General features: G+C 46.2%; 1 protein-coding gene across 1 annotated transcript; it reads left to right on the forward strand.

Annotated features, from left to right (window-relative positions):
* Positions 1-1,855: 1,855 nt before the first annotated feature.
* On the forward strand, positions 1,856-21,284 carry PNMT (phenylethanolamine N-methyltransferase). The gene is made up of 3 exons (XM_086920528.1): positions 1,856-2,439; positions 9,351-9,558; positions 18,197-21,284. Exons 1-3 carry the CDS (start codon positions 2,286-2,288, stop codon positions 18,633-18,635), a joined length of 801 nt encoding a protein of 266 aa, XP_086776654.1. The 5' UTR covers positions 1,856-2,285; the 3' UTR covers positions 18,636-21,284.
* Positions 21,285-26,886: the final 5,602 nt, after the last annotated feature.

A 26,886-nucleotide genomic window follows, 5' to 3' on the forward strand; every position in this document is an offset into this window, starting at 1 on the left:
ATCATTGATATGATCGTGTACGGTGTGTCTCACCTGGGGATGTATTAGCACTTCGTGCGTACACACCTATCCAGTATCGACTTACGTGTTTTTGACGGAAACACCACCCACGAGAGCACCCCAAACTTTTGAACATTCAACATCAACCGAACCTACGATTTCTATCTCTAACACAGCTGTGCACCACCCACACCCTTTCTTTGATTATTCTCCATTTGCCCCACTCCCTTCCACATTTACAACTTACTACTTGTGCAGAGATCTCCACTCAGAAAAGATAGGAAAGGTGGAGGCGCAGGTATCTGGCAGCAGGTCAGTGGATCGTATTTTGTTGTATGTGAGTAGTACGACTGTAATACTTTGTATACCACAAAATCAACCTTGTGATTTGGGTCTAATAGTATTTTTATTGCACCAGTGGCAACTAGTTTTCACATCGTTGGGTTTGTTTTTACCTTATCAGTAAAACTGTAAAAAATACATTAAACCAGTACGTTTTAATACAATACAATGAAACCCCTGCATGCTGTAAAAAGAGCAGACTTACAGGTTCCTCTAAGTATGAGCGCATCTGTGCACATTTTGTAAGAGGTACATTTTGCACCACATATCCATAACCTGTTTACATTGGGTAACTGCTTTGGTATTGGTAATAAACTTAACCCAGCTTTGTCGCCTTAAAGAGAGATTCATAAAAACACAAATCAATCAGTCAAAAATGACAGCAGAGATGACAGGGGCACCTCGGATAATGCACGTCTATTCCGCTCTCAATCTACCATCATCCTTTTTTGTGGGGTGGGAGAGAGAGTTATATAGGGCGAACTCCATCCGAAGGTGTCAGTGCGCTTTGCATGAACAACAGTTGCGCTGCAGGCAGACACATCGGGCAGATTTACAATAACTGGTGCATCACCAGGGATGCGCCAGTTATTGTGCGCCGCAGCTCCGCCACCCATGGTACGCCGCATTTACAATGCGCGCACCATGGGGCAAAAACGGCACAGATGCGTGACGCATCTGTGCCGTAAAGGCGGCGCATTGCTGGAGTTGCGTCGCAAGCGCGACACAGCTCCAGCAAGGCTTGGGGGGCCCTATTTGTCCAATGCTGCATCAAGCCTTACGCCTGCTTCAAGCTGGCCCAGTGTTTTGACGCAGCATTGGCCTAAAAGTGACTGAGTGAAATCTTGTAGATTTCACTCAGCCATTTTAGGAGGCGTTCCTGCGCAGGAATGCCCCCCCCTGCGCCGGACCGCCTCCTTATGGCGCAGGGCTTTACAACGTGACGCATCTCCCAGATGCGTCACGTTGTAAATACCCCGCACCATGGCGCATCTTTTGCGCCCCCGCTGCGTCACAAAAATTACTCAACGGCGGCTTAAAAGAGGCGCAAGTGGCTTGTAAATCTGCCCTATCATTTTTAGGCACGGGGAGATTAAGTGATTTGCCCAGAATCACAGGATGTTGAGGGTCACTGCCGAGACTCGAACCTGGTTCCCCAGCTTTGATGCGCCCGCTTGTCACTCGGGGTGAGATAAAAAGAGAGCGAGGAGGGGCCGGCACTGAGGACAACGCACAAACACTACTTCCGCAGCCCGATCTGATGTGCGTCGGCCTCCGCATCACAAGCCGTAAATGCCAATTAGGCCGAGCTCGTTTATTTGGTATATTTGCACTCTCCTGGCCCGCGGTTGCGCGGTGACTGATATCCATCTGCCCGCACCGGCAGGGCCTCAAGTGTCAGTGTGAAAGATGGAGCCCAGACACTAACTTGATTTGGGTGATGAGTGTGCGGGCCTGTGCTGCCGCCAGCGCTTCCCAATCCCTTAAAACTGGCCTGTCTCCGCTCCTCGGCACTCCAGCGGCGTCCAGCGCGTGCCAGGGCCCTTCAACCACTCGTGGCTGGCAGCGCGTGAACCGTTCCCGCCATTCCGCCTCCTTTGACGCGTCCCGCCTTTCCGGTGCCTCTGCTAGACGGCTCCAACTTTCCCACCCCGCAGGTCTCTGAAGATCCACCCTATTCTGCAGGACCCCATTGCTTCTTCTCTCACCCCACAGCCCTTGTCCTTTTCCAATTCTGCAGCCTTCCATCTATTTCCGCCATTTTGGCGCCCGTGACATTTTCTGCCACTTCTCTAACCTACGTTTCTTACTGACCCACAATCCTCCATTGTTTCCAACCATTTCTCGGACCTCCGGTGTTTCTCTCAGCCTTCGGCAGCCCTCTGTCGTTTTCCCTCTGTTCACCAGCTTTCTGACACTTCCCATCCCTTCCGGTCATCACCATGACCAGCATTTCTGCACTTGGGGAAATCTACCAAAAGTTCAACCCCCGCGCCTACCTGCAGAACAACTACATGCCCCCGCGCGCCGACTTCAGCTCAGAAGACTGCGCCGTGCCCTGGAAGATGCGCTGCCTGGCGGAGGCCTTGGCCACAGGTGAGGTTTGCTCATAGGTACCTGTATTTGCCATTTTACCAAATGCAGCTTATCAGAGCATGAGGTAAGATAGTTCAATGATTAAATGCACCTCTTGCAGCCAGTGGGGTAGCTAGGGGGCAGCAGGCCCTAATGTAAGAAAGCAACTACCCTGGTTGGATAGTAACAAAATGGACCTGGCGGGAAATTTGATTGCCATTTATGCAAATAACCCTGGTGCTCTTACACCCGTTGTACAAATGACAGCTGCAACCCTGTTTGATCTGAAAGTCACCTGAAAATACTGAGAAGCAGCACCGGTCCAACTTTCATTTTTCAGAGTTTTTTTTAACGTTTTGATGGGTAAGAGCTACATAAAAAAGTCAATAGCATGCCTGGGAAAGGGTTCTCAGTAAAGAACCGTGGTAGCTTTGCCGAGGATAAGGTCATAGTGTGTGGAGGACTGGTGATTATTGGGCATTACTGTTGTTTTCAAAACTAACCTTACCTGGTCGTAGAGTTTGTAAATAAAGACAAGATTATTTTATCTCAGAGCTGTTTTAATGTAAAGCATACCAGTAAGCTCTGTTTCTGACTGCTGACAGCTAGTTATTTGATTTAGGCGCCTTGACGCCCATTGGGCATAGCTGTGCATTACAAACGCCATTTCATTCATTCATTCATGTATTTAATGCTGCAATGTCGCCTTTATAGTGGTAGCATACAAGACTGATAAAAAGATGCCTCCAGTTGGTGCACTCTCTACAGAGGAGGGGGTGGCCAGCAGCCTGAGCCTGACTTTCTTCTTCACTTACCACTATGAACTAGGGGCGCTTAGAAGCAAGTTAAACTGCCAGCACGTGACAGAACACTGCATTGGGCTGGTACTATACTAAGATCTTTCTAGTCAGCTGCCAAGGGAGCCTTTTTCAAGGGTGGCAGATTCTATCTAAAACCATCACATGCACCCGCTTGGTAAAGGATGGGTGTGTGAAATGTCACTTCACAGATGGCGCTAAAATTCCTGCACCGCTCCACACCTCATTTACTCCTCCTAAGCGTTCTGAGCAGACTTTGACCCAAACAACTGTGCACCTCGCGCCAGCAAGCTGACGTGGGGTGCTGGCATGTGCCGGAGTGAAGCCTCCTATTCTCTTTCTAGCGCTTGGACGCCTATCAGAGGGGCAATGTAATGAGAGCGTGTACTCTGAATGTCAAGTCAGGATTCTCCCGGCTGCTTTAGAGCAACACTGGAGAGACGTGGCACTGTGGGACCCGGGGCGACACTTAGGGTACTGCCGGAAGATCATTCATTTTCCTAGGCCAGTCAGTTGAGTATCTGTCTTTTATACTAGCCTTTGGTAAGCCTAGGTCATCCAGGGCCCTTGTGAGGGGGGTGGGAGGGGGGGGGGGGGAGGGGAGGGGGAGCGAGTGAGTGACATGCCTCTATGGGTTAGTCATTGGGGACAGGAGTAGCAGGGCAGCCTCCCAATGGATCACAGGGAGAAGTACATAATGCCGGATGCAGCAGGAAGTGGTCACAAAGGGAAAATGTCGTCATCGAAGTGTATGGGGGAGAAACAATGTTTAGGTCTGGGAAGAGTGAGCTTGGTTCACAGGGGCAGCCCTCAACATTTGAGCAATGATTTTATTGCTAAAGGGGTAATACATATCTGTTTGCGGGGTGTACATTTGAAAAATGATAATTGAAGCTTTGTATTGGTGAAAGGGTACAAAACAGAACACAGCCATGCTTGGGATGTGTGCACCAAGGTACGTGGGAGAGAGAAAAAACGAATATGTGTGTATGAGAAACAGGAGGAAAGAAAGAAAGAGATGTGAAGAGGGCAGGCAGAATGGCAGAGAGGCTTGGTGTAAGATAGAGGCGAGAGCGAGAGGGTGAGAGAAACAACGAAAACAGGTCTGCTGGGGAAAGTGTGAGGGAGGAACGTGTGAATGTGTGTGGGGTGTGGGATTGTAAAAGAATGAATGGGTCACAGTGGAGTATCGTAAAGAGAGGTGCTTGAGAAGAAAGCAAGAATAAAACATTTGTAAATAGAATTTGAGAGAAAGTTAGGAGGGTTCTCAGAACTGACTATCCAGTGCAGATCTTTGCATACCACTGCTTACCACTGCTAATGGGCAAAAACTAACACCCCGTTATAATCAAGAATGGATAATTGTAGGGTATAAAAGAAGTAGGTTTATTAGCTGAGTTGTAAGTTACAGATGAACCCCCAGCAGGAGCAGTATCCTGCCGAGCCCTTCTCACACCAAGTGTCCACTCATTCAAGCACAAACGCGCTCATCATTCCAACCATCCAATGGACTCACTCACCGCCTGAGCGGCAGGGAGCATCAAGACTGTGGGGCGAATGCATAAGATAGCAAGAGGCCACAACATCCTCCTCTAGAACCAAGGGGGCACTGAAAATACCCGATAGGGCTAGAAGAATTTCATTTCAACTAAAACTAGTGACAGACAAACCTGAGACAAGCAAATGCTCTTTTATGAAAAGACAGTGGAAGAAACTAACCCCTGCCTCTATGGGTCCAGTCCTAGCCCAAAACACGCCCACCCTCACCTGCAATGCCGACTTGGATGCCAGGATGCTTAATGACTGGGTTGGGAATATGGTGTCCTCAATCGCACTGTCTGCACTAGCCATATCAAAACGCAGCTCGCCCTCGGCCCCCTGGTTCTCGCAGGACCTTAGAGCTCAGAAATCCGAATGCAAAAGGCTGGAGAGGCTTTGGAGGTTAAACTACGATCCTCGAAATAAAGCCAGATATAAGGAAGCCGCCAATAAGTTGCACAAAGCGATTAGAAAAGCAAAAAAGTTATTCTACGCGGACTCGATTCTGAAAGCAGAACACTCAAGTAAAGAAACATTTAAAATAGTACAATCCTTCCTCAAACCCCGCTGTATTGAGAGGGAGATTCTACCGTCAACCGTGATGTGTAACAGGATCTCGGACTTTTTTGAGTAAAAAATCAAATTAGTCTATGAGTCCTTTGGGCCTGATAAGAAAACTCAAAAAACTGATCTACCTGAATCAGTATTAGATGGCAGGACCTTGTCACAATTTCAGCCCATAACCTTGGACACGGTCTTGCAAGCATTAAACAGTTGCAAATCAGGCTCACCAGATGATCCATGCCCACCAAAAATTTGGAGCTCGATAGCTGTCTTTGTAGCCCCCACAATCCAGCAAATATGGAATACGTCCATCTCCTCCTGGATTTTCCCGAATGTCTGGAAACATGCCACTCTTTTCCCACTAAAGAAAAAACTTAACAGGGACCCACTAGACTTGAGCAATCTGCGCCCAATCTCTTTATTGGCTGCGCCAGGCAAAATGCTTGAGAAAGCAATCCAACGCCAACTTAACAACTTTATTGAACAGAATACAATTCTGCCTGAGACACAATCTGGCTTTAGGCCCGGCTTTAGTACAGAGACAGCACTGATAGAGGTGGCAGAGTCGGTGAGGTGGTCGATGGATTCAGGTAACTCAGCAATGCTGGTGCTCCTGGATCTGTCGGCCGCCTTCGACACGGTCAACCACAATAGATTGCTGGCACGCCTGGCTGAGATAGGCATCCAGGGTCGGGCTTTGAGCTGGCTTCAATCATATTTGACCCAGAGAACACAGAAGGTAACACTGGGGACATCCTCCTCAACACCGAAGCCCCTTAGCTGTGGCGTTCCTCAGGGGTCGGCTCTCAGCCCTTTGCTATTTAATTTATATCTTGCCCCTCTGTTCACGCTAATTGCCAACTGGGGAGTCAAGGCAATATCTTATGCTGATGACACCCAGTTGGTGTTCCCGTACTCTGAGGTATCGGAGGCATCCTTTTTGCGTTTTAAAGGTTGCCTCCAAGATATAGCTTACTGGATGAACACAAACAAACTGAAACTTAACGCCAATAAGACAGAAGTCATCTTTTTTGGTAATGGCCCTCCCCCGCCTTCTGATCTTTGGTGGCCGACAGAGATGGGTGTAGCTCCCTCTCCCAGCCGGGCGGCAAAAAACCTGGGAATTCGGTGGGATGACAAGCTATCTTTTACATCCCACATCCAGCAAACAGTCGGCAATTGCCTATGTAAGCTGAGGAATCTACGGAAGATTCTGAAACTCTTACCGGAAAATTGCCGAAAATCTGTAATCCATGCCACAGTAACATCTAGACTGGATTACGCCAACGGCTTGTACATTGGCCTTCCCAAATACCAGATACAGCGTTTGCAACTGGTCCAAAATGCGGCTGCGAGACTGTTAATGCGAATCCCTTTCAAGCAATCAGTCTCTCCGCATCTCCAATTATTTCACTGGCTACCGGTAGCTAGCCGAATTAAGTTCAAGGCACTCACACTGGCATACAGATCGCTGTACGGCACATGCCCAAACTATTTGAAAACACGCTTACCGAGATACAGTCAAGCCCGTTCCCTCTGTTCCAATAGTCGTACTCAAATTGTTGTCCCTCAAGCAAAAAGAGCTCGGCTAGGAGGTCGGACGTTCTCAGCTAACGTGGCAAAACTTTGGAACTCCCTGCCCCCAGCCCTCCAACAAGCCCCCTCTGAGCCGTGTTTTAAACGTATGCTGAAAACTTGGCTTTTCACCCAACCACGCTAGTCACTTACCCTGCCGAGTCCTCACGGTCAAAATGTGTTCTGTAGCGCCGGGACACCTCTTGGTTGAGGTAGATGTTTGCGCTTTAGAAAATTCTATATTATTATTATTATTATTAAGAATCCGAAGCTTCATGGAGTTGAGACTCACCGGCAACTTCCATTCCTCATGTGATTAATTTATAGCTGAAATAGCTGGACGTGTCTGAAGAGACACCAGAAAGGAAACACAAACGTACTGGCACCTGTCTTCCTCAGCCGAGCCCCAGCCTGGAGTTGCTTTTCTTGACACACCTGTAATGTCTCTATGATGCAACGACCCTCAAACAGATACAACACGTGTTGAATGTGCTACCTCACAATGGCCAAAGCTTTTGCTAATATTTTTTTTAAATATGCACAGACTGTGTTTTTCCTTTGCCCAGAGAAGTATTTCTGACATCCCATGATACTGACTGTTTGGGGTATCGCTTCGTTCCTTCCAGAGGGGCTGCAATACAATGCATGAGCAACTCTTTCAAATTTAAAAGTTTCTCTCAAGCTTTACACTGTTAATTTCATTCAATTTCTCATGCACTACCACCACCCCCTCCAATAATACCACTACCAATACTATCAATACAATTACCACCAAAACCACCAATTCCAGCAGTACCAATACCGCCAATATCAATGTTACCAAAAACACCCCAAATACCAGTCCATCACCAATATCACACCACAACCAATAGTAACAATGTCACACCAACACTAAAACCACAACACCACCAACACCACAGTCCTTAATACCATCAATACTATTCAACTACCAATACACCACAAACAGTAACACCAATAGCATTGTTCACTAATACCAACACAAAGACCACTACCAATACTACTATCACCACAAATGCCACCAATACAATCAATATCAACACCACCAATACCACCACAATAACACCAGCATAATACCAAACCTCATCACCAATTCCACTATCAATATCACCAAACCAAGACCACCTCCACCTCCGATACCAACTCCACCAATATCACCACCATCAATTAGATACTACTACCACAACTATCAACAGCAACACCCAAAACACATGAGCAATTCTACCAGTACCACATCACCAATAATTCCACACTACTACCAATACCTCACACCACCTATGCCAATACCACTACCACCATACCACCAATTTCACACCAGTACCAATACCATCACCACCAATAACAAGACCACCACCGCCACCACTGAGGAGGAAGCTGACACAATTATCATGTAAAGACATTCAGATGCTTATGTATTAATGTTGCATGGTCATTGTGGAAAACAGCAGGTCTAGTGGTGAGTTTAGGATCGATCCAGGTTTCGGTGGTGGCACTGAAGTGAGTGGTGGGAGTGAAAGCTTAAGCAATTGTGATAAAGATAGTCGCATTGCAAACAGACTTTGTGTTCCACAGGCAGATATTGAGGGTGTGCGTGGCATGTCAGACTTAACTGATGTTAATTGTCTATTGCGAGGTCACTTTTAGTGGAGTGATGGGGCTGGTGGTGGGTTTTACCTGGGCGTTTGTGGAAGAATGCTGATGACATGGCAAATGTAGATGTGCGGGTGGTAACAGTGAGCAGTGAGTGATCTGGGATGGTCAAGGAATCCAATGACTGAAGCAGGGACAGGAAAAGGAGGACATGTGGTGGTAGGGAGCATGGTGGTCGGGATTCCCCAGGCTCAGTTGCTTAGTGATGAGCATTACACATCATGAAGTGGGGGCTTGTGGCCATGGGTGTAGTAGCACTCAATAGCAATCACTCAATGGCCAGGGAAAACCATTCAGCATGGTGCAATCGCTAATAGCCAAAGGGCACAATTCACCATAGTGGTGAGAACAAAGTAGCAGAGGAGCACAGTTTAGCATTGTGCCAATAGCTCAATGGTCAGAGGGTCACAGGGGGCTGATGCTTGATGGGTGGAGGTCACAAAGCCGCATTGGACCGACCACTCACTGGCCAGGAGGCACAGTTCATCGGGGTGCCAATAGCTCAGTGGCCAGGGGGAGTCACATATCTGCAGAGTACCGTTCACTTAGCGGCAGGAGGCTGCAGAACAACAGTTGACCAATGGGCCGTGGTCTGCCTTGGCCAAGGTTTCAAGCATCTGCGACTCTGAGGGGAAAGGGGAGCTGTATTAGGGGGTTCTACAGTACACAAGTAGCAGTGGTGAGCTCACAGGTTTTAGAGGATCAGTAACTATGGCTCACGTGCCTACAGGTGAGATGAATGACTCTGCCTCAAATGTCTCCCCACAGGTGAGATCCAGGGGCGCACACTGATCGACATCGGCTCTGGGCCCACCATCTACCAGCTTCTAAGTGCGTGTGACCACTTCGAGGAGATCATTCTAACCGACTACCTGGAGGTGAACCGGCAGGTGCTCCGAAGGTGGCTGCACGAGGAGCCGGGGAGCTTCGACTGGAGTCCCTACCTGAAACATGCCTGCAGCCTGGAGGGCAAAGGGTCAGTGAGTGCAGCTGTGCAGGGTGGTGGGGTGCAGCACCCTATGCGTCTTCCTGTTCATGCTTTTATTCATCCAGTTCTTAATTTGTAAAAAAAGAAGTGCCGGACCCTCATCAGGAGGACACAGCAGTTTGCACCACACATTACACTGTACTTACTCAACTACTAACGACCACACTGATATAAATATGATAATTTAGACGGTTCAAGGCCACCAAAGCTTTAAGCATGGCTTGGTTTTTGCTCATCTTTAAATTGCACTAACAGGGCCACCATGTGGTAGCTGTCATAAGTGCAAGCTCCGGCAATTAAGTGGAGGTGTCGGCAATTAAGTCCTGGTGCCGAATACCGGAAACCACCGGCTTATATGAAGCACTGATTCATCCACGCATCAATCTGGCGGTCCTTTAAATCATTATTGTTTTTTCTTGTTTTGTTCAGTGATAAGGCCATTTGCAAGGCCGTCTACTCACGGGAGTTGCAGAGAATACAGGGGAGGATGAATGAAAGTTGTGTGGTGCAGGAAAGCATGCGCATTGAGAAGCAACGAGCTGCAACACGGACAGAAAAAGCATGCAGCCACATTCAAAAGCTTGCTGCTAATTAGCATACACAGTGACATCACAGGAAGTTGTTACAAATGTCCACGATACATGCAAATCAACTAATTTGTCTTCTCAGCAAACATAAATGCTTAAACCTCGCTGAACTGAACTCAGTTTCACAGAATTATCACAATTACTCCTGATTCCACCAAAATGAACACAGCTACCACAGGCAACTGTAGATTCCATATGGCTTGTGGGAGAAACGTACATACAGCACATCTACTCTTATGTCAAATATATTGTACCCGGATGAAACCTAAGTAGCCCTGTGAGAGCGGACAGTGCCAGCAATACCGCACCCATCAGCAGAATATTGAACCAACGAGATGTAAAGAGAACGCATGACTGCAGCTACTAGAGACATGGGCCAAGTGGACGATTTCCAGGTCTCCCACCTTCCAGGGGGGCCTTTGCAAAATGATATGGTCAGTTGGGGGACCCTCTCTCACCCGTCTCTTTCAGTACACTACTCTCTGCCCACCGCTCTACCCGTCTCTCGTGAGCTTGCCTCTCTCTACCACTTTCTGTGCTTAGATGCACATCTCTGCCACTCCGCCCTCTCTGTCTACCTCAACCATCTCTAAACAATCCCCCCACCTCATGACCCTGTTTGCATCTTACTTCCCTGTATCTCTCGTCCATCTACTTCCCTCTTCTCTCAATCCCACCTCTCTTTGCCTCTTCCATCCTTCTACTGACCTACACTGCACTTCGCCGCTCACTACCTCTTCCATCCTTCTACCGCCCCACTGTGTACTTCACCGCTCACTACCTCTTCCATCTTTCTACCTCACTGCTCTGTACTTCACTGCTCTCTACCTATTCTAGTCCTTCTACTGTCCCACTCTGTACTTCTCCGCTCTCTACCTCTTCCAGCCTTCTACTGCCCCACTCTGTACTTCACCCCTCTCTACCTCTTCCATATTTCTACCTCACTGCTCTGTACTTCACCGCTCTCTACCTCTTCCATGCTTCTACTGCCCTACTCTGTATTTAACTGCTCTCTACCTCTTCCATCCTTCTACTGCCCCACTCTGTACTTCACTGCTCTACCGTTACCATCCTTTTACTGCCCCACTCTGTACTTCTCTACCTCTTCCATACTTCTACTGCCCCACTCTGTACTTAACCTTCTCTGCTTCTTCCATCCTTCTACTGCCCCACTCTGTACTTCTCTGCTCTATACCTCTTCCATCCTTCTATATTTCTAACTCACTGCTCTGTACTTCACCGCTCTCTACCTCGTCCATCCTTCTACTGCCCCACTCTGTACTTCACCGCTTGTAACGACCGGATTTTCAGACCAGATAGAATCAGCTCACCAAGACACCACCAACCAAGCCAAAACGTAACCACCTCTCTCCTCAGGACCTACTTACCAAGGCACCTGGGTACCGACCAGAGGATGGGGAATTAGCAATATACAAGCTCATATCATCAAAAACACCACTAAATCTGTAGGATTACTAGAAATACTCACTGATTACTAAGGAATTCCATGTTCCACACCACACTCATACCTTATAGTCTTGCGGCAACTCAGGCCCAGACTAGGCTACCCTCCTACTCATAATGAAGGGGGCAGTTCCGATTACCTACCATTACACACTGACCACAATCAGTGCTCACTCAAGCCACTATCCTGTGGGTATTTACTCAAGCCACTATCCTGTGGGTATTTACTCAAGCCACAATCCTCTGGGTATACACATTGATCACAACCAATGCTCTCACTCTCTCACACAAGCCTCAATCCTGTGGGTATACACATTGACCACAATCAATGCTCTCACTCTCTCACACAAGCCACAATCCTGTGGGTATACACATTGACCATAATCAATGCTCTCACTAATGCCACTCTCTCTAGCGGCAATCTCTGTCCTATGAATACCTTCAGCTCTCTCTCTCTCTCTGTTGGGAAGTTTCTCTATATATCTAATATCTACTGGGGATGTAATTTTATAGGTTACTAGCAGCCCGCCCCGACGTTGTCCGGGGGCAATGAGGCTTCAGGGCCAACCGCCCGCCTAGGCCCCCGCCCGCTCCGACATTGTCCGTGTCCCGGAGCCACCTTCCGCCCCGGCCCCCTCCCGCCCCGACATTTTACGTGTCCCTTTGCCTTACCTGAGCCGCCGCTCCTCCCGCGCTCCTGACTTCACCGCCGCTCCTCGCGCTCGTCACTGCTCCTCCCCGCCTGTCCGCCGCTCCTGTCCGCTCCTCACCGCCTGTCCGCCACTCCTCATCGCGCTCATGTCCGCCGCTCCTTCTCGTCATCACGCACTTCGCGGCCAGCGCTACGTCGCAGCCAGCGCTACATCGCGGCCGGCGCTACTTCCAGGGGACTACTTTTTTTTTTTAAGTTACATTTTTAAATTTACATTTAATTTTTATTTTATATAGCCTATGTCCATCTGCACACCCTGACATTTTCAACAATGTATCGGGTGTGTGGATTGGCGCTGTGGTTCCCGAGTTTACCTGGCTCAAAGGTTTGTGTTCTCTCTTTATAATAGTAGTATAGATGTGATAGATAGACGGTTCAATCCTCTCACACAAAAATGGCCAAATCACAATATGCAAAGGTTATTCTCTGATGTAAGTGCTCCCTGCTCCCTTGCTCAGTTACCACTTACCCGGACGAGAAACGCATCCATCCACATAACAGCATCTGACTAGAAGAAAGGTTAACCTCATCAAGAAACAACAGTTACACAATGGTTCACTAGGAACTGGGGTCCCTTTTTTACACAATAGCAAATTATAATATCACAATAACTAGCAATCTAGGCATAGCCTGAAAAGTAAAGGGGAATAGACACATACACAGATCTGCGGGGTCTCTTTATTATAATGGAAAACAAGAAAGCTTTATTACTAACACATCCACATGTAGCTGACAGGAACTGTAGATAGCTAAAAAGGCAAATGGATTATAACAGACTGCACACCGCTGAAAGAAAAGGGATTAATCAGTGTAACAATACAGTAGAGAATATAGCTTAGGAAATAAAGGACAAGATTAATGTATATATATATATATATATATATATATATATATATATATATATATATATATATGGGCACTAATATAACAGGACAGATATCACCTGATTATTATGAAGTCTTGTGCTAGCTGTCATCTGGGTTCCTCTCTCGTCTGTGCCTTGGCTCATCTCAGATTCTCCCCTGCACTCTTGGACACACATCTGCGCTGATCACTCTGCACTGGATTCCTCTCTCCCACGAACTGTCTTCACCTTCCAACTTCAGTCTAATGATATAGTTTCTGCCGCTCTGATAACCGTCTGCTTCACTAGCTTCTTCACTCTGTCTGATTGTTCCAGCTCCAATGTCCAACTCACTCCAGCTGCTCCCACAGACTAATCCACGATATAACTTCAGTCTCTTCCAAAAGGCATCACTCCAAACTCCAGCTGTTAACTGCCTGCTCCAACTGATCACAACTCCTTCTGACAAGTAACTGCTTCTGCCCACAACTGCTTCTGACTGCTTTCTTCTGCTCCAAAAATCATCTGACTGCTCTCTTCAGCTCCAAACACCATCTGACTTCTCTCTCCAGCTCCAAACACCATCTGACTTCTCTCTCCAGCTCCAAACACCATCTGAACTCTACCAATCCAAAAACCAACTGAACACTCTGCCTCTTCTGCACTTCGCTAATATGGAATGCTCTCCCCTAGTGGAAAGTTCCAGCCAGTAGCCTCCTCCCACCAAATCCATGTACCAGGCTCCTTGCTCCAGACGTCCTCACAGTGATCAACTGCTTGTTTCGTCTAGAGACTTGAGCCCAGGGACATTTCCTGATAAGATTCAGCTCCAGCCGGTTCTCTCCAGTTTGCAAAGAGCGAACAACACCTCATAACTAAAACATCACACTTGACCTACATGCATCTCAGTCTGCAGAGGCAGAAAGCAAAATGGAGTCTCTCTGGTTCTGGGCCTTGTAGGCCCGAAAAGGATGAAATAGACACTTAGCTCTATACACAAACCCTACCAATAGGTAATATAAAGTCAGAACGACAGGATCCACCCTCTACTATAGGTAGAATGATGAAAGGACACATAATTATGTCAAAGCCAATAGGCAATAGATGGATTAGAGTCAGGAATAAGGGATCTATCATCATATAAAGCGGCTATCCTCTAGTTTATGCTCCTAGGTCTGAAAAGAGGCCTGAAAAGGACCAAAACAAGCTAAGAATAGGGATCTAGGATGGTAGCAAGCTAAAGTCACCATCACTCAGAAATAGAGCCAAAAACCCGGTCAATACACCGCTCTACCTCTACCATCCTTCTACTGCCCCACTCTGTACTTCTCTATCTCTTCCATCCTCGAATTGCCCCACTCTGTAATTAACCACTCTCTGACTCTTCCATCCTTCTACTGCCCCACTCTGTACTTCACCGCTCTCTACCTCTTCCATCTTTGTACCTCACTGCTCTGTACTTCACCTCTCTCTACCTCTTCCATCCTTCTACTGGCCCACTCTGTACTTCTCTACCTCTTCCATCCTTCTACTGCCCCACTCTGTACTTCTCTGCTCTGTACCTCTTCCATCCTTCTACTGTCTCACTCTGTACTTCTCCGCTCTTTACAGCTTCAATCCTTCCACTGCCCCAATCTGTACTTCACCGCTCTCTACCGCTTCCATCTTTCTAACTCACTGCTCTGTACTTCTCTGCTCTCTACCTATTACATCCTTCCACTGCCCCACTCTGTACTTCACCTCTGTCTACCTCCTCCATCTACATACCTCACTGCTCTGTACTTCTCTGCTCTCTACCTATTACATCCTTCCATTGACCCACTCTGTACTTAATCACTCTCTACCTCTTCTATCTTTCTACCTCTACCTCTTCTATCTTTCTACCTCACTGCTCTGTACTTCTCCGCTCCCTACCTCTTCCATCCTTCTACTGCCCCACTCTGTACTTCACCGCTCTCTCTCTTCCATCCTTCTACTGCCCCACTCTTAACTTAACCGCTCTCTACCTCTTCTATCTTTCTACCTCACTCCTCTGTACTTCACCGCTCTCTACCTCTTCCATCTTTTTAGTGCCCCACTCTGTACTTCACTGCGCTACCTCTTCCATTCTTCTACTGCCCCACTCTGTACGTCACCGCTCTACCTCTTCCATCCTTCTACTGCCTCACTCTGTACTTCTCCACTCTCTGCCTCTTCCATCCTTCTACTGCCCCACTCTGTACGTCACCGCTCTACCTCTTCTATCCTTCTACTGCCTCACTCTGTACTTCTCCGCTCCCTACCTCTTCCATCCTTCTACTGCCTCACTCTGTACTTCACTGCTCCCTACCTCTTCCATCCTTCTACTGCCTCACTCTGTACTTCTCCGCTCCCTACCTCTTCCATCCTTCTACTGCCTCACTCTGTACTTCTCCGCTCCCTACCTCTTCCATCCTTCTACTGCCTCACTCTGTACTTCACCGCTCTCTACCTCCTCCATCCTTCTACTGCCCCACTCCGTACTCCACCGCTCTATCTCTTCCATCCTTCTACTGCCTCTCTCTCTACTTCTCCGCTCTCTACCTCTTCCATCGTTCTACCTCATTCCTCTGTACTTCACCGCTCTCTACCTCTTCCATCCTTCTACTGCCCCAATCTGTGCTTCTCCGCTCTGTACCTCTTCCAACTTTCTACCTCACTGCTCTCTACTACACCGTACTGTACTTCACAGCTCTCGACCTCTTTTCTCTCTGAGTGAAAACCTCATCTCTCTCTATCCCACCACCTCGCTACACCTAATATCTCAATTTACCCCACGTCGTTCGCTACCACACTTCCAGACCTGTTTCTCTATTGTTATCTGTGTTCGCTCTATCCGACCTCTTCCACTGCCTTACCCCTTTTTTTGCTACGGATCTTTCTCTACATCTACCTCCTTTTCACTGTCTTCACTGTCACTCTGCATTTTCTGTACATACCCCATCTCCATTTCCTCTCACCTCTACTTCTCTCTCTTCATAGATCCTTCTACTTCACCTCCGTACCTTGCTGTCTCTACATATGTACCTGACTACCTCTGCGTCAACCTCTCTCTCTTACTGATTCCTAGCTATACACCACCCATCTGCATTATCCTCTCTTTATCCCTTGCTCTCTCTACTTTTCTACTCTACTCTAAAACATTTTCAGTTTCTCTACGTACCTCTCTGTATGTTCCTTTCTGGTTACTTCACTTTTCTCTATTTATCTTACATTCGCCTACCTCGCCTATATTTCTACCCCATGTCGCTCTCTCCCTCTGTCCCCCCTTTCCCTAAATTTTAACTCTCTCACTATAGCATTTTCTTTCTTCTTGACATCATGTCTCCTGGACTCTCCAATTTCTCCTACTCAGCAGAGCTGCGGTGACTATCTAGCCACAGAAGCGAACAGATAGGAAGAGGAGAGGCGAACCAAGGCTGTGGGAAAGGAATAAAGGAGAAACCGGTCAGATTTTGATAGTGAAAATCCTTGCCGCAGTGTTTTAATTTTCGCTTTTGCATTGATCGTGACACTTGTGAAGGGGGGTTTGTTTGTGAATATAAATCTGGCAATTAAAGCTACAATTACTAGTGTTTTATGCGTATACCTTATTTTAATATTCTGCAGTAGTCCACTAAATTGCCGTAAAGTCACCATTAAGGTGTCTTTCCTGGAGTCCTATGACCAGCCTGTTAGATACAGAATTCCATTTAAATTATTACTTTTGCAAGACAAAGCGTAAAAAGAAATGGCTTAATCAAGGCTTGATGTGCAGTGCCACTTGTGTTCCCAAACTGAGACAACACCGTCTCTGCTTGCCAGGATTGCCAATCAATATTTAAATATCTCTTTCTTGATATAATTTTCTTCTTTGTAGGTGTTATAATATGCTTACGTCCAAGTAGGATTCACGTGTGTCCTTGATGTCACCAAGCTTTGGCAAAGCATGGGAGGCCAGAGACATTTCTAGGTGATCGGAGCTTGCCCCTCATTGAACTATCCGGGGTGGGCAATGGGCTCATCATGCAGTCCTCGGGTGCAGTACGTTGGCATGGCAGGGCAGAGGCAGAGCAGATCTTTCTGGTGAGTTCTCTAGAGAGTAGTGTGGGTGGCTGGCTGCCACCGGATCCTAAGCCGGCCCAGCTCTCTTGGTTCCCTTGCCCAGCACTTTCACGTGGCTTCGGGTCAGCATAAAACACTTTACAGGTAGACACATATCATGATGAGGTCTCTTAACCCTGCCAGGCAGCACTACTTTCATTTCAGTACTGGGGTCTTCAAACAGCCCTGCTAATGCATCTTATTACTGAGCTCCTTCTGTAATATCCATACTGGAGCCTGTGTACAGCTCTGCCAATGCACTTCTGTTCCGAGAACACTTTACTATCACAACACCAAAGCCTAAATACAGTTCTGCTAAAGCACCTTAATGCTGAGCATCCTCTGCTGTGTAATATCTTCATTTACTCCAGAACTAGGATCTCTAGGACAGCTCTAATTCACTTCAAATCTCCTATGTGAACTCCAGCTCACATCTCAACAAATTCACTTCAATCTGAAAACCTGCTAATGCCAGAAAAACCCCACACAACTGCTTAACTACATTTATATCCAGGAAAGGCACACGGATTTTCAGCTTTTCTCACAAAATATGATTTTGGCTGGAGCACCCCGATTAGACTGAAAGAAGGCGATTTTGGGCCTGTGGTTGTAATTTGGTGCCACCTAGTGGTCACTTCTAAATTTGCTGCCTTCATTTGCCTTATGGAAGTGCTGGGACTACCCCTATCTTAGCTTGAAGAACCTCATATTTTTCCATACTGATTTCCTACAATCACAGCTGTACACTACATCCCACCGTGTTTACCTGTGCCACTTCAGTATATTCCAATACTGAAACCCACACACAGCTCTGATGGTTTACTCCAATCCTGATTTGCAGCACCCCAAGTTTTCCCAATGCATCTCCTATCTTTGGTTGAGAATTTCCCACAATTGTATCATTTTATTTCCTCACAGAGAGCACTGGAAGGAGAAGGCACAGAAACTGCGTGAGAAGGTAAAGCGAGTACTCCCCATTGACATCCATCAACTCCACCCATTGGGGACCTCAACCCTCTTGGAACCCGCTGATGCCCTGGTGTCTGCCTTCTGCCTTGAGGCTTCCAGCCCAGACCTTGAAAGCTTCCAGAGGGCCCTCGCCAACATCACCACCCTGCTGAAGCCCGGCGGGCACTTCCTGATGATCGGGGCACTGGAGGAGTCCTACTACCTGGCTGGAGAGGCCAAGCTGCAGGTGGTACCAGTGACCGAGGCCGACGTGAAGGAAACACTAACGCGGAGTGGATACCGCATCTGCCAGTTCCGGGCCTACATCATGCCGCCTAGCCTGAAGATCGGCGTGGACGACGTGCGCGGGATTTTCTTCGTCAACGCACAGAAGCGAGAGCAGCAGTGAACAAGGTCATCACCAATGCTCAGAACATCAAAATCAAACTGAAAGTGACCTGGGACTGTCAAAAAGAATGAAGCTGACCATTTCCTGTCTCTTGCTAGTTCTCTTCCATTGATGTTAATTCATTTTTTGCAAAATGTTCCTAAAATGGTCAGAGCAATTCAATTATACATAACATCTTACTTGGTGTTGTGTCTATATACAATTTTGCTCTGAAAATATCATTTAAAGTCATACAAATTAGGTCAAGGATAACATATGAGAAAAAAAAGACAAAAACAAATGCATGGAATTGATATGGGTAGGGGAGAGACTGCATAACACCCATTCGTGTTTTACAATGTTAAAAGGTATGATTAAATACTTTTAACCTAGGGATAGCCAAGTATCTTTAAGGATGTTTTTTTTTAAATTTACTATTCCAAGCATTTTCAGATAATTATTTCTGAAGAGGGCACCAGCATTCTTCAAATCTCTGAAATTCATCAAGACAATTTACATAATTGTTTGCTCTTACTCTTCTGATCATAATTTTATTTATCTTTACATTTCTCCCGAATAAGATGCTATCTACAAATTATATGCATTAAATGCAAATAAAAAAATTGACCTTCCGGTATTTTGAAATTACTCTGGCTTCTGGGGTTTACAATGTGTCTATACTTTCCATTTTTGAGGTTGATGTGAAGGTGTTTTGCCACAAAAAAATAACCTCTTGACACCTGTGCAATGTTTAGATCTGTAGGTATGCAGAATTAATTGCGGATAAATAAAGCCTTTTTGGGTGTTGATGAGATAATAACCCATGGAGCTAAACGTCCTGGGATTTGTAGATGTCTTCTGAACGCTGACATGGCTTTGTAAAATCAGAATAAAAAATCAATGTAATTTTATGTTAGACTTTTAGTGCGGTGCAGTTAAAAAAAATGTTCTGTTCAAACAGCAAATGTTTATTAAAACAGTAGGTAAAATGCTGGATTGTACTGTTTAGTTGTTCATAGCAAAAAAGAGAAACAAATTCCTTTGTTCAGAAAATGGGTTCTTAATAAAACACGTGTTTCTTTGTGTAGAAGTGAGAGAATCTGAAGCTAACAAAAGGCCCTGATTACAATTAGAACGTTTAGGTTTTGCTCACCCTTCACGGAAAGGATTCTAGTTGCACAAAGGGCAATGATGGTGCAGTGTGAATTAGTGCAATTAATATCCAAATGCACTATCTCTAAAATTAGGTTTGCCTTCTGCTATTTCAAATTTCGGAAACTCCTGAAGACCTGGCTTTTCAGGAAAGCTTATGATTAAGCAGTAATAGCATAACTGTAGCTTTGCTTCTGTAGTCGTAGCTCCAAGAGACCTTTCTGTGACTGTGCGCTCTATAAAACCCGATAATATAACATAACTGTCATGCATAGAGCTCAATCCCATGGTGGGAAGAATATCAGGCTGATACCATGAATCACATTAAATGTAACCCATAATTCTCATGAATGATCTCATTGCCAGAAATTATGGAAAATAATTCATAATTATGAGATTCTGAAACCACTGCCTTTTGAGCAATAAAATTAGCTTAAAGTGCTGTTAACTTTGGAGTCATAACGACCTTACTGCACGGCTCAGGACGTAACACGTGACATCGCTAAGTCATCATCAAAGCCACCAGAGGAGGCATCACCGGCAACATTATCGTTGTTACATTTATTACATGTGCTAAAAAGGCTGTAGTTCCACTGACAGCCACTAAATGTCCTCACAAAGCTTATTAAAAATATAATGTCACCTTAATAGCAACTGTTAATGACGGCCCTTACTTATCCGTATTTAAGGTAAAGTCTTAAATTCTGCAACCAGCTGATGTCCTCGCTTACTTAGAAAAGCTGTGGTTACATTAAAAGCTAATATCTTTGCAGATGTTAATGGTAGCCCTCGATTTTGATTAATGTAATTTAATTTAAATTGTAAAAGCGCGTTCTACACCCTAAAGTATCCTGGCGCTGTGTGCGCATTCTTACCAACTGGAAAAAAGACCACAAAACAATACAGGAATACATTTACACAGTCGATGAGAAAAGCCGGGTTTTTAAATACCTTCTAAAAACAATCAGATTTGCCTGTGATCTTAGATGAAAAGGCTTTTGGTTCTAAAGAATGGAAGTAGCGTGACCAAAACTTCTACCTCCCCAGGAGGTTTTACGGACCATGAGGGCTTCCATAATCTTAGAGTTGGTGGGGGGCTAGTTTTACATTTTTCAGGTGCACTAAAGGCCATTACAGCACCAGAAATGCCTTCTTGTTCTCCGAAGGTGCCTTTGTGTTGGTATGTGGTGTTGATATATGCTGCCAGGTGGTGTCATATTGCATTAAGTTGGCATTGGGTCCCCCTGAGTGAAATAGCATATCCAAAATGTTCCTCACGGGTTTGGCGTGAAAGCATGCAATTTTATGGCGAAACAATAATATTGATTATGCTATTAGGCAATGTAATAGTATGTGATGTTATCTTGAATGCAGTCTTTCACTGAATGCCATTACATGAGGCCCTCTGTTGGAGGCGCTTATAGAATGGAACCTTATTCCCATAGATTTTATAATTTGAGGACATTTATTGAAATTGATTTATATTGTAGCTCAAATTAATAAAACACCCAGATCTGTATTAATGTAGCACATTTTGCCCCATTTTTGCTGAGTCATAGCAAGATGTTGTGGCATCTTATTAAAGGTTTACAGTAGTGGCCTTCAACAGGGGTGGCATTCCTCGGGCTCAATTCTGCACCTGTATAGCTCCTGCTCATTGCGTCCTTTTGCAGCACTCCTGGGATCGAAGTAATCGCACTTCGGGTGGGCCCTGATGCCGTGCAGTGAGAGGAAGAGCACCATGCAACATCTTCTTGTGAAACCAGATTGAATATCTGCATAAGGTTCCTTATCCTGCCCAAGACCTCGTTCTAATGACCATCCCACATTAAAGGTCAAGATGCACTGGAACCTCTGACAGCCTCAAAGAGCTATGATCGGGGCACTTCGAAAGCGAGAAGGAGGGGGCTCCACCAGAACACATGAGAAAGGGCTGTCAGACACCTTAATGTTTACCTGAGCATGAATGAGCGCGTGGCCAGCAGGGGAAAATGTCCAGCACTCCTTGGGAATGAGAAGAGGTCCTTCCCCCGATGAAAACAAGGGAGAGGGATTACACTGCTTGGCATACTGGCACACAATTCGCCCAGCTGCTATGTGGTAAATGCATGGTAACACTCACTTCAGTTGAAAGTCTTCAGTAGTCACCACCTTCCTTTTTTGTCTCTACCTCTTTCTGTTTTTCCATATCTCCAGTCCTGTCTTTTTCTATTTGTTCCCTAACTTTTGTTCTTTCTCCGTCTCGCCGTATGTATCCATATCTCTATCCCAATCTTTGTTGCCTTTCCCAATCTCGCTTTCTTTTCCAAACTTCATTACCTCTCACGGAAACTCCGACTGCGTCTTTCCGTTTCCCCTCATCTTCCCCTCTTCTTCAGTCTTTTTTCTCCTGTCTTTATTTTTTCTTTCTCTTGCTGTCACTCTCTTTCCTTTACTCTTAATTTGTCTCTCTGTTTTTGTTTCTGTCCTCTGTGCTAGCTGTCTCTCTTCCCAGCTCCAGTGCCCTGTTTCCCTTCCCCTTTCTGTTCATCTTTCTGTTTCACTTTTTTCTCTCACTCTCTTTGTCTTTCTCACTCTTTTCTACATGTCTTTATCTGACGTCGTCTTCCTTTTTTTTCATCTTTTCTTCTCTTTCTCTGAATCTAAGAGGCACAATCTGACCCAGCATCTTACTGGACGGATTCACGTTGTGGCCAGAGTTGACCCTGCATCTGCCCGGACAATTGTGCGCAGTGGGCCCATTCTGTCCCAGCATCAAAGGCAAGAAAAGTGTTTTGCAGCCACAATCATTCCATGCATCTGTTAATCAACAGATGCAATGGCGCACCTCCCACACAGTTCCCTAAATTTAGAGTAGTGCACTTCATCCAAGGCATCAGCCATTGCTTCATGCCACTGTTGAGAAGAAATACATAAATGCAAAATACAGAATGGTGCACCCTGTCAACGAAAAGTCCACAGTTCTTTTCTGATATATTCATTAAATCCTGTATTGAAATGTAGTTTTTTTTCCCTAGAAACTGCAAAAGTTACAGCCAACGTGTTTTGTTCAATCAAAGTGGAACTTCATCAGGGCTTTTATTTTATATAAGATGAGTATCCATCTCTGTTACTGGCTCCAATGGGAGTCCCATCCAGGATAATCACCCATTTATTTATTTTGTGGCACAGTAGTCATCCATTGTGAGATGGGGTTATAATATTACCCAATCACAACACCTGAATCCGTATACGGCCCTAATCCGTTAAGTACTTCCTCACCCAACAAACGGCTAACGTTGGTCCATGCATCTGTTGTGACACAAGTAAGAGGGGCCCATTCTGTCCCCGGGGATTGTGCCCAATCTGCACCAACACCTGCGGAGACAGAAATGCATTGTGGGTCCAATCTATCCACACATCTGGGATAGAAGTGCTTTATGGGCCCAATCTATCTGGGATGTGGGCCCAATTTGTCCGCACATCTGCAGGGACCAACGTGGATTGTGGGCTCAATCTATCCCTGAAAGCACTGGGACAGAAGTATACTGTGCACCCGGTCTCTCCCACAAACTGCGGGGACATATTCTCAGACTTAAAATAAATAAATTAAATTCACTTTCATTAATTTTTAACCTAAAAAGATTGTTACTTTTGTTCAAGTTTAATAAACTTATTTACTCCTCCCTATAGTTTATCATAGGGAGATCTCCACCACCGGGGCTTTTGAGTAACTCTATATGCGTAAATGACTAGACAAAAGTAATAAAGTTACTCTACAGTGTTAGAGTAAACTTACATGTTTAGCTTGCTCACATGCGTAAGTTACCTTTGTCACTATCCCCAGACATCTCTGAGTTCTCATTCTTGATGAGGCCTGTTCATATGTTTTCGCTTGAACCAGGGCTTTACTGACTCACGTCCTATCTTCTCTCACACTCTCAATAAAGACCTAGACACCCTTGTATTCTTCAGAGGAAGTGGCTTAGGGGCATATTTACTAGGACGTCGATAAATAAACACATAGCGCATTTAGCGCTTGTTTATTTATCGCCATCTATCACAGGAACTTATCGCCCTGGTAACACGTTAATAACAACGCGTTACTCCAGGGCGATAATATTCCAGGGAAATGGGCCAACATCGCTGGAAAACCAGTGATGTTGCACCCAAAACGGAGATAGCCTTGGTGATACGACCCTGTGGTCGTATCACCATAATCCACCTCCCATGTTAGCTATGCCTTAGTCAGGAATTTAACAGACGTTAAATTCCTGTGTTAAGGTATAGTTGATGGAATTTAAAATATTGCTACCCCTCGTTGATGATGTTATGAAGCTGGGGTAGCGATATTTGCCCATGGTGTTTTGTTAGGCACGCCTCCGTTGCATCTCATTAGAGATGGAAAGCGAGGCGTGAACAAAACGGGAGCACAAAGATTCTAAAGTGAAATTTCAAGTCTGTCTTCCCCATGTTCGCTATCTAGGTCATGAATTCTCAGGAGGGGAGGCACTTCTCTACAAACTGCATTGAAGTCAGTCATAAGTTGCCTGGATCAGGCACAGTCCCTCAGGTACACACATTGCTAGGCTAGCAGATTTCTGAAGAGAGTCGATATTAGGGTATGCAAAAACTGATAAGGTTCGTCAGAATTTCATTAAAAAGGACCCCTCTGAACCACAAAATTGGCCCAAGGAGCCAGAACAAGTTTTTGGGCCAAAAGGGGGGCAGCACTGACCACAGAGTAGTTTGTTGGTGTGGAAAAGACCACTTTATTGGAAACAGATGCACCTTAAAACAAAATCCCTTGGCCTGTGCCGCACAAAACTAATCCTCACTAAATATTGTCTCCCTACCTTACCCCCACCCCCTCCCCTAAACATGTTCCCCCCCTGCAACAATTATAAACACAACTTGCCATTCCTAACTTCTCTACACCTGCCTAACTAAGTAAACTTCTTATGTTCTTTCATAACTGTATCCATACATCGTTATATCCCGAATGACCTAGGAAAAAGCCCACCCCCTAGCAACATAGTGCACCACACCAGCACCTGTTCCAGCGAAAACCCCATACAAATGTTTCCCCCGATGCACCTGCTCCCAGGAAAAACAACCTAAAAGAAAACTGAATTGGCTAACAAAAAACCCCGAATAGAAAAAAGAAAAAGAAGGTAACTCTAGGGAGGGAGGGTGGGAAAAGCAACAAGCCCAGAGACCTCCCAAACCGGCTGTCGTGTCACGAACACCAAAATGGTGGCTCCTGACTCGAAATGGCCAGCTATAAACCCCCCAAAGCCCAAAATCAGCCCAGCCCAACCAGTCCAAAAACATTCCAATAGAGCCCAACCAGCCCCCCGGGTCCGACTGCCCCCGGCCCAAAAACCCCCAGGAGGGGAAGGCCTCCTGCTGGTTGGCCACCCCCCCCCCTTCCAAAGCCCAATTGGGCCAAAAGGGGGCAGCACAGACCACAGACTAAGTGGTTGGTGTGAAAAAGGCCGCTTTATTGGAAAGAGGAGCACCTTACAAATAATATCCCTTGGTCTGTGCCTACAATACTAATCCTCAGTAAATATTGTCTTTCTACCTTACCCCCCACCCCTCCCCTAAACATGTCCCCTCCTGCAACAATTATAAACACAACTTGCCATTCCTAACTTCTCTACACCTACCTAACTAGGTAAACTTCTTATTTTCTTTCATAACTGTAACCATACATCATTATATCCCGAATGACCCAGGAAAACGCCACTCAAAAGTCGTCCCTGATGGCTTTTGACCCCCCCTTAGGCATCCTGATGTTTCGGGTACCTGTGCACCTGCCTTGTCCAAAGCCTCCTTCAGCTGCACTATGTACAGTTACATGCTATATCGGGACAAATGAACCCCATCCTCTTTAAAGAAATACACTGCAGCATAACGCACCTCCAGGTGTTTCATCCTCCCAAACCCCTCCTTGTCGCAAAATATCCTCATGTCCCTATTGATCTTCCTACGTACCCTATCTATAGCCGTCGGCCGCTCGACCCCTCTCCAAATTCTCCTAGGTATAAATTCAGACCATATTATATGGCAACCTGCTCACTGCTGTCGAATCTCCAGCAAATCCCTCTTCATTTGTTTCAACAACGCCAAGCCCTTGCATTGCATCAAATCGTTCTCTCCTAAGTGAATGACTAAAACATCCAGACGAATTCCTCCCCTGACCACCTTATTCATTGCCGGAAATAGCTCATACCACCTCATGTCCCCATTTCCCTGCCAATGACAACGGACAAGCTTAGAATCCAATTCTAAATTAGGATTCCTGTTCTTATCCCATTCGGAATGTTCCGCCCGCTTCACAAAAGAATGTCCTAAGATGAGATGGACAATCTGCCGCGTCCGGCCCGTCACCGCACCTTAAAAGACACACAGGTAAGATAAGGGAACAGCAAATCAGGCCTCCTCCTCCATCCCGCAACCCCTCAACCTGATGTACGTCTTGTAACAGTCCGATTTCCACCACCCCAAGTGCATAAGTCCCTCCCCCACCCCCTCTGTGCTGCATCTGTCGCTGCACCTATGCAAAAAGAGTGCGTCCCAAAAAGTCTGGGGTCCTCACCCATAATGTGCAGGGCGTGATGAAGAACCTAAAGCAGTTGAGCCACTGTCACCAGTCCACCATCGGCCCGGCGAAAAACTTCCCCCGCTACCGCACTCACCCTGGACGCCACACCACTGGGCACACCGCTCGAACCACCACCGGTCCCATGACAACCCACTTCCCCACACCACGATGGTCGGTCTTCGAGCATCGTAACAGAACCGCCACCTCCGTTGACCGCAATTCCACCTCCCCCCATCGCAGCCCCTGTTTAGCCCTTGGCCCTACTAGCTCCGACACCCGAAAGGCCCCGAAATACATCCACGACATGAGTGTGGAAAACAAAGTGATCTCTTCCCGGTTGCGGCAGATATTTGGCATGAACCGTATTAAGCCGCCAAGAATACCTGCCGTGATGGGACGGCGCTGAAGGGCCTTGACGCCCCTTTCTTGCACCCATCCTTCCAATATACTTGCACCCAATTCACCCGCTGATGGTTCATAGCCCCACCACATCTTCCTCATAAATGCTATGGCCGATAATTTGCCTGCAAT

The sequence above is a fragment of the Lissotriton vulgaris genome, chromosome 5, assembly GCF_964263255.1.
Source record: "Lissotriton vulgaris chromosome 5, aLisVul1.2, whole genome shotgun sequence".
In the NCBI taxonomy this organism is placed as follows: domain Eukaryota; kingdom Metazoa; phylum Chordata; class Amphibia; order Caudata; family Salamandridae; genus Lissotriton; species Lissotriton vulgaris.

Bases quoted from the DNA above. Each gene is read 5' to 3' on its own strand.
- PNMT (XM_086920528.1), top strand. From the start codon at position 2,286: ATGACCAGCATTTCTGCACTTGGGGAAATCTACCAAAAGTTCAACCCC. The intron at 2,440-9,350 runs GTGAGGTTTGCT...GTCTCCCCACAG, and splicing joins GGCGGAGGCCTTGGCCACAG to GTGAGATCCAGGGGCGCACA. The intron at 9,559-18,196 runs GTCAGTGAGTGC...ATTTCCTCACAG, and splicing joins TGCAGCCTGGAGGGCAAAGG to AGAGCACTGGAAGGAGAAGG.